This window comes from Cyanistes caeruleus, chromosome 6 (genome assembly GCF_971803275.1).
Source record: "Cyanistes caeruleus chromosome 6, bCyaCae1.hap1.1, whole genome shotgun sequence".
In the NCBI taxonomy this organism is placed as follows: domain Eukaryota; kingdom Metazoa; phylum Chordata; class Aves; order Passeriformes; family Paridae; genus Cyanistes; species Cyanistes caeruleus.
Window position 1 is genome coordinate 35,564,339 of NC_141706.1, and position 12,861 is coordinate 35,577,199.

Genomic DNA, 12,861 nt, shown 5'->3' on the forward strand with positions numbered 1-12,861 from the left:
CCAGACACTGAGAACTGGCTATCCATTACTGCTCCTGCAGACAAATCTACATATAAAAGCCGAACGAACGTGAGAGATAACTAACAGATAAGCCTGCCATTTTCCAGGTGCTTGAAAACCTGACTGACTTCTTTATACAAACACAGCTTTAAGTACTATTCACCTCGGGGTGTGGATGAGTTTATCTTGGTTGGGAATCCAAGGAAATGACTTTTAACCCCTAGCACTGTAATAGGTTACCCAATGCATCCATATAAACATGATGCACACTTATAGTGTAATGATCCCTGGGGTTTACTGAATAGCATAACAAGGCCTTTCGGAAGGCAGCCAGATAGCCTGTTCCTCCCAGCTATATTATTAAGAAAGGCCAAATTCTTACAACAAAATGTTTTAAAGGTGGTGGTCTGTTTATTTCTAATTTTTTTTTAAAAAAATTTAACAAGCCTTGAATTATTTGGCATGTTCTCTAAAGGATTATTGTTCCACGTCCCTTTTCAGCATTTGATATCTGAAGAGTCCTGTGAAATAGTCTCTGCAGGCAGCAGCCAGTTAACCCTTCTGTGCTTTCATTGGTGACCTGGAGCTCTGGAATGCTTCTTCTCTTCTCAAGCACCAGAACATTGCAGGCAGTAGCAGATTTCAAGTACAGGACTGAGCTGAAAATGACTATGTACAAATACATATGGCAAGGTCCTGCAAAATTTAAGAATATGAAATCAACAACAGGCCAGGCAAATTTAATTGAAGTCCACAGAGATTAACTCTAGAAAGCAGTACACCTGAATAGAAAAGAATTACAAGTTTTATAAAGCTACAAAACAGTATATATGACTTATGGTGTGTTAGCAAAACTAGGGTTGAACCAGCATACAGTAAAAAAAAAAAAAAAGAAATCACTTCTGGTTCTCAATAAAGAAAAGATTCTGCAGTTTATTACATGACTTGTCTGTGTTGGTGCTGCAGGGCTAGAAGAAATAAAAAGTAATAAAATCCGACTTTGTTTCTAATACCAGCGGATCCAAAACTAAATATGCAAAGGCACAATTCTGTTTTGAAAGATTGTACCATTTTTCCACAGCTTTTTCTCAGAGAAGATAACACACTCAGAATGAGGTGCAGAACTATTACTAAAAAGAGTTCCCTTTTCAGAGGATTAGGGAAGATTGGTGTATTGCCAAGCAGAAGTGGGGAAAAGCTAACTAGTCATCTAACCCTTCCCCAGGCCAAGAACATGCTGTACCCAGCCTTGTGTCTCCTGGTGTTCTACACGGGATGTGGCATGTCCCAGGGGAGTGGTGGGGCCTAGGAACCCACATGCCTGCCCTGTCCTCTCACAGGTTGTCAGCTGCCATGGCCGTGCTCCCTGTTTCAGGCACTGCATGCCAGGGAAAACGATGAGGGCGCCTCCAGCCCCAGGGAATTGGCAGGCACTGCCGTGGATGGGGATCCTGAACGGTGGCCTGGCCTTCCTTGTGTTTGATCAGGAAATAAAGCTGCCTGGCTTCAGATTCACCCCACCTGGGGAACTTTGGCTGGCTTCTGGGAGCTGTTCTGTGCAGGAGAAGTGGCTCAGCAGCCATGGCACAGCAGGGCATTCCTCATGGCCAGGCTCCCCCTTTCCTGCCCGCCTGGCAGGGCCAGGGGGTCCCATCCCAGCCACCCCACTGGAGCCCCTGTGAGGAGATAACCTGTTCTGTTTCAATAAACCACCAAGCTGAAAAGACTTTAAAAAATTTACCCAGTTTGGCTAAGCCTTTGTGGATTAGCAAAACGGGCAGGAGAATTACCAGAAGTTGCTGCCCGTCATCGTGTCTGGTGCTTCCTGCTGGGGTCAGGAACACCGGCCGCCCTGCCCTGCTCACAGGAATATCAGCAGTTTCACTTCCACACCCAGCCCACGGCAAAACACCAGTAAGCAGCAACAAAAAGTTACAGATTAAAAAAAGAAATAAAAGAGAGACGTAAGTGTTTCATAAATCAGAAAAGACTTACCAGCGGGTGACAGAAAATGGACAGGCCCTGACAGGGATTCGGTGTGAAAGGAACCTGTAGCCTGGGTACGGTTGGTAATGGTGGAGACCAGGAACGTGCCAAGGTTTGGAGGGATGGGAGGACTGCTTGTGTTTCCTTACAAACCCCAGAGGGTCCAGTCCCACTCCCCATGTGGGAGCCCTGTCTCTGTGGCAGATTTGCAGACCTGTCTGACCTCCCTTGCAGAGCCACAGCCCTGTCTTGCACATTCCTGGGGGTCACAGCTTTGAGCCTACTGCTGCCACCCTCCCACAAGCTCTGGGGACAGCAGTGTGGCACAGTGGACAGCAATGTGGCATCATAGACAGCAGTGTAGCACAGGGGACAGCAGAGTGGCACAGTGACAGCAGACTGACACAGGGGACAGCAGAGTGGCACTGTGGCAGCACTGTGACACTGTGGCAGCAGAGTGACACAGGGGGACAGCAGAGTGGCACATGGGACAGCAGACTGGCACAGGGGACAGCAGAGTGGCACAGGGGACAGCAGTGTGACACAATGGCAGCAGTGTGGCACAGGGGACAGCAGAGTGGCACAGTGGCAGCAGTGTGGCGCACAGCTGGTGCCTGAGGGCTGGTCATAGGCTGGGGCATGCACATCCCGCACGGCCACACTTGGATCTGCCTCTCAAGAGTGACCAACCTCTGATGCACGAGTCCCAGCAATGTGAGGAAGCTGGGTGCTTGAGGCAGGGGCAGCCATGGTTTGGCTTCACTTTCCTCTGTGTATTTCTGCTGTAAGCCTTTTCCCATCCATACAAACTCTGTACGCACACAAAGTCTTATTAAGAAAGGATTGGTCTGAATGTTGACACATGTTTTGGGGGAGGGAAACCTTCATTTAGCTGAACTCCTTCATCCACCTCTAGTGCCTCCTCTGCCCAAAAGAAAAGGCTGTTCTCATTCACTTCTTTCACTGCAGTTAATTAGTAAGTCGGAGCTGGCCTGTCCTCTGGAGCTGGTAGTTCCTTTAATCTCTCTGTTGCTAGGGCATGCTGACATGCACCACTGGTACCAGTTCCAGCGTGATGTGGGGGATTGTGGAAAGAAAGGGGAAAGGGCTGATCAAACAGAATCTGATTTAAAAAAAAAAAAAAAAAAAAAAGAATAGAAAAAAAATAAAAGCGCTCTTTTTGATGAGGCTGAGAAGTTTACAATGAGGGAAAGCACACGGTGAATGATAAGGCCTAAAGGAGCTCATTAAATTGAAGCAAGCTGAGCAGAGTTATCTTATTTCACTCTCTTTCTCCTGACACCCCCATGATGGAGAATGCTTTTATTGAACTGGGGGCAGGAAGAACCATTTCCTTGCAAAATATTTGATAGAAATCAATGTATACTTGTTTACCTAGAAGTTTTTTGGTTTTTTTTTTTAAATCAACCCTTTGAACATCTGTAAAACAAATTGGAGTCTCAGCAAAGGATGCTGCTTGAGAGAAGTGTGGGCTCCTAGTGAAAGAGGTCTCATAGCCATTATTGTTTTCTCCTCCCAGCTCATTCAGAATTCTGAGAAATAGCAAGATAGAAGTTAAGTAAGACACATGGACCTCGGGGATATCAGACGTCAAGTATGAGTGTAAATGTGAAATATTTGCCTTGGAAGTAGCTTTTGCTTCATTTGATCTGCCTTTATAAAACCAGAGTGAGCTTGTGATTTGAGAAGATTCATGTATAAAAACAAAGTGCTGCCTGGCTAAACCTCACACAGTTATTTCCTTGGGATCTCTGGGAAGTGCCATTCCTCTGACTGTGGCCTGTGCTGGCTGCTTCAGGGGCAAAGAATTCCACCAGCATGTCTCAGTGAGTGCAGATATATTGAAGGGCTGAAGAATGCAGGAGGCTGCAAGCTCATAGGGAAGCTTCCTAGGTCTGTGCTCAGCAGAGGAAACCAGGGTAGGGCTTAATCCCTTGCTGGCAACACAGTGGGAGAATGAAGTGATGGGCAGTGCGTTCTTTCTTTCCATCTGAAAATCACTCAGATCGGTAACCAGAGCTCCATTTTGAGAGTCTGCATGAATGGTGGACCACAAAACAGAAGTGAGCACCTGCCCCATGCAGCCTTACTCACAGAGTCATGGGATGAGCACTCACTTTCTTGTGGGGACAGAGAGGGGTGGTGTGACTGCAGCCATCAGCCAGAACAGCTCTGGGCACTGGGGTGGGGCAGCAGTGGCAAGCTGCATGTTGTCCCTGCAGTGCTGTCTGCAGAACTCCACCAGACCTAGCATAAATTTTTAAAGGATTTTTGATGGTTTAATTGATCCTTTCTTTCATGGACCCTTAAAGGAGGCTTTGGAAAGCCACTTCATGGTTCTTATTAAAAAGCAATACATTATTGTAAATAAATATTTTAGCCTCCCTCACCTGGAGGTCTTTTTCCCTAACTTAGTACTTTCCTCTGGCCAAGAATTCCATTCTTGCTATGCAGGTGATGACATGGACTGCTCACTTGTACTGCAAGGGATAAAGTTAGCTATTTCCAAAGATAAAAGCAGCCTTTAAATGTGCAAATATGTTTTTATTAATCTCTCCTCCTACTTTGAATAGCTTCTGCTCCCCTCCAGCCATAGGAGTGCACAGGGACCCTTGCTGCATTGGCAAGTGCTGGATTTTGCACGTGGCAACTCAGCCTTAGTACAGCTTTACTGGTTTAATCTCCTTCAGGTATCAACCCATCAGCAGGCTCTTTTAAGACAATCCTTTTTTTTTTGCTGAGGGATTTCTCCCCAAGAAGATCAGTTGTTTGGCATCTAGCACATCCCCCACTCTCATTTCCCCATCCTCCAGTCTTTTTATCTCAATTTTTTTTCAGCAGAACTGTACACAAAGGTATGATGAGACATGATGGGGTGGGATGCCACTGTTATGCCTTACTTTGCCAGGCTGACCCTTGTTAGCAAAGAGGCTGATTTTGTAAAATCAGTAAATGCATTCCTCACATAAACACAGGTTTAGCTAATGGGACATACTGGCAAGGAGAAACTTTTAAAGGACCTTTCATTAACCCTGGTGTCATATGCTCACGTGTGTCTGGGCACACAAATGGTAGCATGCTGCTCCTTCATTCGCCCCACACATCTCCACTCATTTGGGGTCTTGTGCAGAGCAGGCAAATGCAAGTGCAGAGAGTCTTTGTTTGCTTAAGGGATTTGTAAAATAGAAATGGAAAGATAGGCCATTGTAGTCTTCTGTCAGTCTCATCCATTACCCTGTAGCACTGTCTGGTTTAATTCACTTTATACTAATTTTGTACCTGGTGTTTATGGATGCTAGCTTTGGAACAGGCTGCAGGGAGCTGCAGAAACTGCAGGCCCATGGCCTCTCAGTCCTGCCTGAGAAGCTAGCCTGAGAACTTCATAGGAGGATTTCAAAACAATCCTCAGAGACAGAAAACAACTGCCAGGTGCTGTTTGTCTGTCCTCTTGTTCTCCTTGCCGGAGAGAGTCAGGGGGGTGCTGTGCCCCACTGACCAATGATGGTGATGTAGCACTTTGCTAACCAATAAGAGTTTCTTTTCTGTACTTTTCCACGTATCTGTCTATAAGACAAGCCTAGAGCAATAAACTAGAGAGATTCTCGTTGTGACTCCCTTGAGAGTCCGTGTCGTTCTTTATCGCCGTTCCCAATCGAAACGACAGGTGTTAACAGTGGCAACATATACAGGACAGTGGAAAACTTGTCTGTTGTTGGAGTTACTTAATGCTTACCTTTGTCAGCTTTGACAACACCCTTCTCTCCCTTCTTTCCAAGCATGGTGGTTTTTTACTTATTTCTTGACAAGTAGTCTCCAACAATTGTTTGTAAGATCTGCAACAGTTGCTGTCGTGCTCTCTTGCATTTTAGATGTGATGCATTAAGTGCCTCTGTGTATCAGGGTCTTTACACAGGAGTCACACACAATTTCTACATATTGACATGAGGAACGAGTAAGACAAGGCAAAACACGATCCAATGGCTGAAAACACAACAAATTCACACCAGTAAGCACATTAAGGGTGGCTGAACAGGGGATATTGTGCTAATGGTACAGTTTGTCCAGGCTGAGAAGAAGAGGGAATTTTTCTATCATGGAAAGTTGTCATGATAAGAGCTCTGTTAGAAGAGGGCAACACAGCCCTTATGGTTTGCTACTTCTAGTGTTAACCTGTAACAAACCGTAAATATTGTGCAAATTTCCGTATACTGCAGTTTATCAGGAGGGTGTTCTGTTACTTGATTTATGATCTAGGCTGCTTTGGTTTCACAGCAGTTGGTAGTAGCGAACTACCAAGTGCAGTAGGGTCTGGGTGGTGCCTGGGGTCTGAAGCATAACTGAAACCCATGCAAGGCTGTCTTCTCCTCTTTGGCAACTGGCTGACACTGCAGAACACACAGGAACCCTAAAAACAAAAGCAGCATAATGGGAAGGAAGGCGACTCACAGCTAGGCAAGGGGCCAGCTTTCTTTGCTTTTTCCTCTGAGTCTCCACTTCTGGAAGTCCCTGTTTGCATGGCCGTACTATCAACTGATGTTTTAGCTGTTCACTTGTGGTGTATCATAACCAAAGGGAACTGAAGCACTATCTGAAACTCTCTTCCTCTTGGGCAACAGGAGGACCAGCTGAACTCCTTCCCCTTTTGGCTGCTCAGGCTGCTCTTTTGTCAGAGCACCATTATAGCAGTGCAACAGTACTTTATTTACAGAACTGGTGGTACTGCTTTGGCTTTTGTAAGTGGGGACCTTTTGAGTGTCTTTACTGGTGAGAAGAATATATGACAGTGGAAAGTAAGTTGGGGCTTCTATGCAGGCATGACCTCAGTGGCATTACATTGCTAGTGAATTCTTTGTTTTTCATATGTGTGAAGATAAAAACACATTTCCCTCTCCATCAGCCTAGTCTGTTCTGCTTTCAAGCTTGGCAGGCCAGTTGAGGGAAGCCAGCAAAAAAAGAGTACCCAAATGAGAAAATATGGTTTTCTAATGAGCAGCTGAAATGAACCTGAAGAATACTTCTGGCTATAAACACTTCCAGCATTTGGGACTATGTAAAATTCTGACCCGGGTTAAAAAATATCGTTATTTATACTCATCATTTATGGTAAAGTCAGGAGGTTAAACAATATTTGACTAGCAGAGACTGAATGTTCCCAGGTAGAGCTTAACAGTTGGTAAGAGATGGAAACAAAGATCAGGCTTCTGGTCTTTGCTAGACCAAGAAAACCAGAAATGATTCCATTAAAACCACTTGCTCGGTAACTAAAGGGAGGTAATTTTGGACCCTGGGCAAGGGAGAAGCTCTGGTTATGTAAAAAGCACCTTGGAGAGAACAGTAACAAGCATCAGCTATCTAAAAACTGGAGAGTTCATAGAAGATATAACAACAGATTCACTTTGAGAAATCATCTGCTCTGCTTTGATCTCAGTGTTGAGGAAATGAGCATGCAGAAGCTGGGCTAGAGATATGACAACAAAATCACAAAGGTCACGCAGCAGCAAAATGGGAGCAAATTAGCAAGAGACTTTAAATGACAATTACTTTTCCCATTGCTACTTCAGCAGCAAGAGGAAGACGTAGGCGACCAAAAACATGCTGCCCGTTGGGGAAGAAAGGCTCCAGACAGTTCCTGGCTAGAATGCCAGGGTGCTTCATACTTTTTTTGCACTTTGTTATCACTTCAGAAAAATACTGGAATCAGTGTCAATGACAGAGGAGGGTGAGATCACAAAACTAAAACAAAGGCTAGATCAGAAGATCCTTCAGATAGTGTTGAAGTTGGTTGGGCCAGATGAATTTCATCCTCGGGTAATTGCTACAGCCAGTTAGTTATTTAACCACAAAAGCTCTAAGCGTAGCCTCGCCCAGCTCCTGGGATGTTTTATGGAGCCCAGAGATCATACTTGGAAGCCTGGAAAAGTGCAGACGTAGTTCCGGTCTTTAAAAGGGAAAAAAGGAGGAGCCAGGGATTACAGATTGTTCAGTTTGACTTCAATTCCCGGAAAAATACTGGAACAAACAATCAAACTTTGGTAAGCACCTAAAACAAAACAAAGAGATGAATAATGGCCAGCATAGATTTGACAAAAACAAATTGTGTAAAACAGGTCAAATTTCCTTTCATGACAGAATAAAGAGCCCTCATTGATAAGGGACAAGCATTAGTATTCCTATATTTTGACAGTGGTGAGGCTTTTGTCACAGTGTCACATGATACTCCAACGCAAATTTAATTATGGGAATCTGTATTAGATGGAGCTGGTCTGGGATGATGGAATGCTGACTGGGAAACTGCACAAAGAGAACACTTATTAGCTATACTTTTAAAAGGAAAAGATGGATCAAGAAGAGTTGGTGGGACTCTATACTGCTTCAGTCTCATTTCAGGGGTTAATGAACAGCTTGGACAATGGAATAGAAAGTATTATATTCTTAGCTACCACAGATCTGGAAGGTTATTATGGGTAATCTGAAATATAAAGCTACAATTAAAAAATATTTAGACAAATAGCCTTAAGAACATGATTCATTTCAGTAAGGACAGTTCTCAGTTTCTATGCTTGGGCATTACCAGGAAAAATTAATTCTATTTATACAGGGCAGTGAATTTTTTGTGAGTAGCAACACCACATAAAAAGATCTGAGAGATGTTCCAGGTCACAATACAAATATGAGTTAATTGCTAGTGCAAAAAGGACAAGTGCTTTACTAGGATGTGTGCTTAGAGATGAACTTCACAAATAATCATTCTGCTCAGTTGTCTTTGAGCAGCTGGAGTGTAATGTCCAGCTTTGGGTGGTGTGCTCAAGACAAGGTCCAGAGGACCTTGGGGGAATCAGAGGTCTCGAAAAACAAGAGCAAGGAGGGAAGAATGAACTGACTTCTTAAGTCTACAGAAGACTGGGGCAAGATAGGGTTGCTGCTGTCAAATATGTGAAAGGTGGCTGGGAAAAAAAGGGGAATAAATTGTTTTCTATAAAGATGATGGATAGGACAAGTAATGAGCTTAAACAACAGAAAAGGAGATTGAGGTTAGATGTTAGAAGAGAGCAGGCAGCAAGGATAATTACCCACAGAAATATCTGAGGAGGGTGTGGAATCGCCATCCTGCTTTAGGAAGAGGTTAGACAAGCACTTGCCAAGTGTGACATAAGTATAATGATCCTGCCCTGGGACATGAGTCTGGACTGAGCAATCTTCTGAGATTCCTCCCAGCCGTATTAATCTCTGATTCTCTCCTGGCTGCTGGAGGAAGCAAGGCTGATGCTGTGGAGCATTGCAAGTGCTCCATGTTTGTGGTTTGCAGTGCTCTCATTTGTGAGTGAGAACCAAGAGCAGGAGCTATGTGTGCTGCTTTCTGATTCAGAGAAAAAAGGCTGCAGTGACAGGTGAAGTCACCAAAGACTCAGATGTTCTTGGATAGTGAGAATATAGTCCTGTATATTTGATCTCTCATTTAAATGTCTCTGGTTCCCACATAGTGATAATATGTGACACTAACTTTGATTGATCAGTACAAAACAGTGTGTAAAGCTGAAACTTTGTCACTCTGTTCCTAGGATTGCATGCTATTGCAGCCTCCTGTAGAGCCAACCAGAGTAGCCTGTCCATTATATAATTCAAGATTCTTGCATCCATCTTGGTTGGAACCAGAGGCCAGTTCAGCCTGCAGCCCTGGCAGCAGTGGCACAGGCTGGCACTTGGAGCCCTAAAGCTCCCACAGTGTCAGATGCTGGGGAACAGAAAAGTGAGAAACTGGTTTTTATCCGGAGTCCCTGCGGGCCACTAGGGACAGACCTTGCTAAAGATTATTTTATGCAAGCACTTACAGAAGTTTATGTTTCTCTAGGAACTCAATAGAAGATAAATGGAAAAGGATACAAGCAGGAAGAACAGAATTTTTTTTTTTTTTTCCCCCCCAGTTTCCAAAGACAGCTTTTACAAACACTAGTATATAAATAGAAAAAAAAAAAAAAAGAAGGCTTATTTTAAAGAGGTGGCTAACCCAAAGTCTCTTGAAAAAAATAGCAGAGAGCAAACACTGAAGTTCTTTAACTCTGTGTCATAATTTATAGCAGGTTTCCAATTGTGAAATCTCTCAGCAATGTGGGACAGATGTTATGGTGGGGAAAATAAAACAAACAGACAACGGGATGGGAAATGCAGAGAAGATGAAATGACACCGTGTTGTAATCCTTATGGGAAATCTCTATATGGCTTTCCAAAATACTGTGCTGGTGAGCAATTAGGAAGTAGATGAGCTATATAAACAGAGCCACTAGAGGTCTGTAACTGTTCCCATGCACTTTCCACAGAAACTGTCAGTCACAAGGGCAGCTTTGGGAGGGGACTATTCTACCCACCATCTTCTAAATGATCCTTTAAATAATCTGTCCAGACCTATTTGTGTAAGAAATGGACAAAAATGGAGGTTTTCCAGTGCTCGTTCCGGTTCCTATGGCAGTAGATCAAAGGCAATAACAATACAGATTTAATTAATTCAGGAGAAGGAATTCCCACTTGCAGCGGTCTTAACCCAGCAGTGGAGGAAAGCTGTCAATCATAAGGGCAAAGGTGCTGAAACTGGCATGGATCTGTGGTTTGGCTTGGCTTTTTTTCTTCACACTGAACAGTTCAAGAAGAGAGTGAAACAGTAAATGTCACCTGAGCTTCATTAAAAGTTGGGGTTCCCGTATAATCAGTTTATATGTAACATATATATAAACATACAAAAATTTGTAACCATCCAGGTATAGGACATCTGGATAATAACTGGGCCTGTAGTTTTGTCAAAAGAAACCCCTCTGGCAGAATTGCATTTCTTTGTCCAGGTCAAGTTTGAAGAACATCCATCTCAAGCCTTACTCCAAATGCCCATCTTCACATCAAAGACCACCAGCATCCTTAAAGACAGCAAAACCTGACAAACAAAAAGCTGGGGAGGAATTCATCCCCACCTTCCAGACTGGTGTAAATCACAGGAGCAGAAGGGATGAAATTATTAGAAAGAACCAAGGATTACTGACTTAGTCAAAGAAGAGTGCAGGCAAAAATCCTTGCAAAGAGCTGACATCAAAAGAATGAAGAAAGACCTTTTAGGAGACTGAGTAGGGAGCTGGCTACCAGGGCACTTGGGCTTTCTAAAATGCCTTAAAAGACTAGAAGGAAAGAAGAGAGAGGAAGTTTGTTGCTTTTGCTTGAGCTAAAAATTACCAAGACAGTAATCTGATGCAAATCTACAATGGTAGATCTTAAGGAGGCCAGCAGAGAATGGAAAAGTAGAGAGAGTTACTACTTTCCCATTAAAAATAGATTGTCTGAGTGGGAATAGTATATGAGAAAGGACCACACAGGAAGTGTGTCATCAGAATTCTGCTGATGTTTAATGAATTAATTTATTTGAAAAAGTTCTTCTAAAAGACATTTTTTCTCAAACAAAGGTTCTAAAATAAACTTTCACTCATACCTGTGACAAAGCTCCTGTTGCCTTCTCCTTTAAACAACTGCAGAATATCAAAGGTGAAGTCAGTTTAAGAATCTCTTGTCCCTTTGCCCTGTGTGCCCTCAGTTTCTTTTCCATATGCAGCACATCTAACCTGGCCCAAGTTTCTTTCTCAACATGAGGAAAATGACCCACATGACCCTTTGTGTGATTTCTGAAGCACTGAGCAGCACCAGAGCCCTGCTGCAGATGATTTTAGAGAAAGCATGTTGTACCCTGTGGCCAGCGTGTAGTTTGGTGCAACGTGCCAAATACTTGGAGGTTTGAATCTGCCTACCTAAAATTGCAATGAGGACATTTTTGCCTTGGGCAAAACAGGAATAGGGGCTCATACCCATCTAGGGCAATCTGGTGATTTGTCCACCACTCTGTCAAACAGGCATTAATTAGAAAAACCAGATAAATAAAGACTCACTTAGATCCAATGGCTGGGTCTGATGAAGATACCTTAATACTTTTTGCAGAAGTCCCTTGCACAAAATTATTTAGAAATTTTTTCCTACCTGCAGTCTGTTTGATCTTTGAACTCCAGCTGACATCATCCCAATGGCACAAAACTTTCGGGCATACAAGACATCCAAGAAAGGATCTTTACATTAAAACATCTTACAGGCAATCTTGTGGGAATCCTCCATGTGATTCCCAGCACTACACACGGTAAACATTCTCAGTGCACAGAGACCTCTGTGTGTCCATTCATTCTGACACACCATCTGTGCCCACTCTGGGGCTCTCACCAATCCATGTGTGTGTCTGTGGTTTCTCAACACGTGTGTTTTCACTGAAAGAGCAAAGTGAGGAAGAATAGGCCTTTCCATTTCTAGGAAGGCACTGAACCATCATGTTGTATATGAATCTGGAAAAAGGAAGTGCTCCCATTTGGAGGAGAATTTAGGTGCTCTGTAGAGAATGACACCTTCATGGTGACACAATATAATTTACCTGTTTACTGGATATTGCCCCATTATATCACTTGCAGCATGGCCAAGGTTAGGCTATATAAGGCCTAATTGTACTCCCTTATGAAACTTGGTAGAGAAACCCTTCACACCTTTAGACGTTTTTGTTTTTTTTCCCCCAGGTTTATCAGGTATCATATGTCCATACGTTACCTTGGGAGTTACATTTTCTAGGTGTTTTGCAGAGTTCAATCCCTTTGGTAAAACATTAGAGGAGCTTCCTCATACCCTACTGGGTTAGACCCCAGAAGTGGTCAGTCTGGTCTTCCATTAAGCAGTCCCTTGTGCTGCAGGGCTTGGCAGAAGACTTGTCAGAGATCATAACAGTGGGTCACACAGAGCCAGTATTCATGAGAGGACGTCACAAAAGCTGCCATCAGGTAGGACCCATAT

General features: G+C 43.6%; 1 protein-coding gene and 1 long non-coding RNA gene across 5 annotated transcripts in view; both read right to left on the minus strand.

Annotated features, from left to right (window-relative positions):
- Positions 1–389: 389 nt before the first annotated feature.
- Positions 390–12,861, minus strand: part of RAD51B (RAD51 paralog B) — a 429,615-nt gene continuing 417,143 nt past the window's right edge. For all 4 annotated transcript variants that reach the window (XM_086895893.1, XM_086895890.1, XM_086895891.1 and 1 more), the window contains exon 11: positions 390–696. In XM_086895893.1, the coding sequence (XP_086752019.1) occupies positions 470–696 (227 nt within the window). In that variant the 3' untranslated portion in view covers positions 390–469. The remainder of the gene's footprint in view (positions 697–12,861) is intronic.
- On the minus strand, positions 4,531–12,781 carry LOC147652598 (uncharacterized). The gene is made up of 2 exons (XR_015288787.1): positions 12,622–12,781; positions 4,531–6,412 (listed from the first exon to the last, which is right to left on the minus strand). It is a non-coding gene; the product is annotated as an uncharacterized LOC147652598 (long non-coding RNA).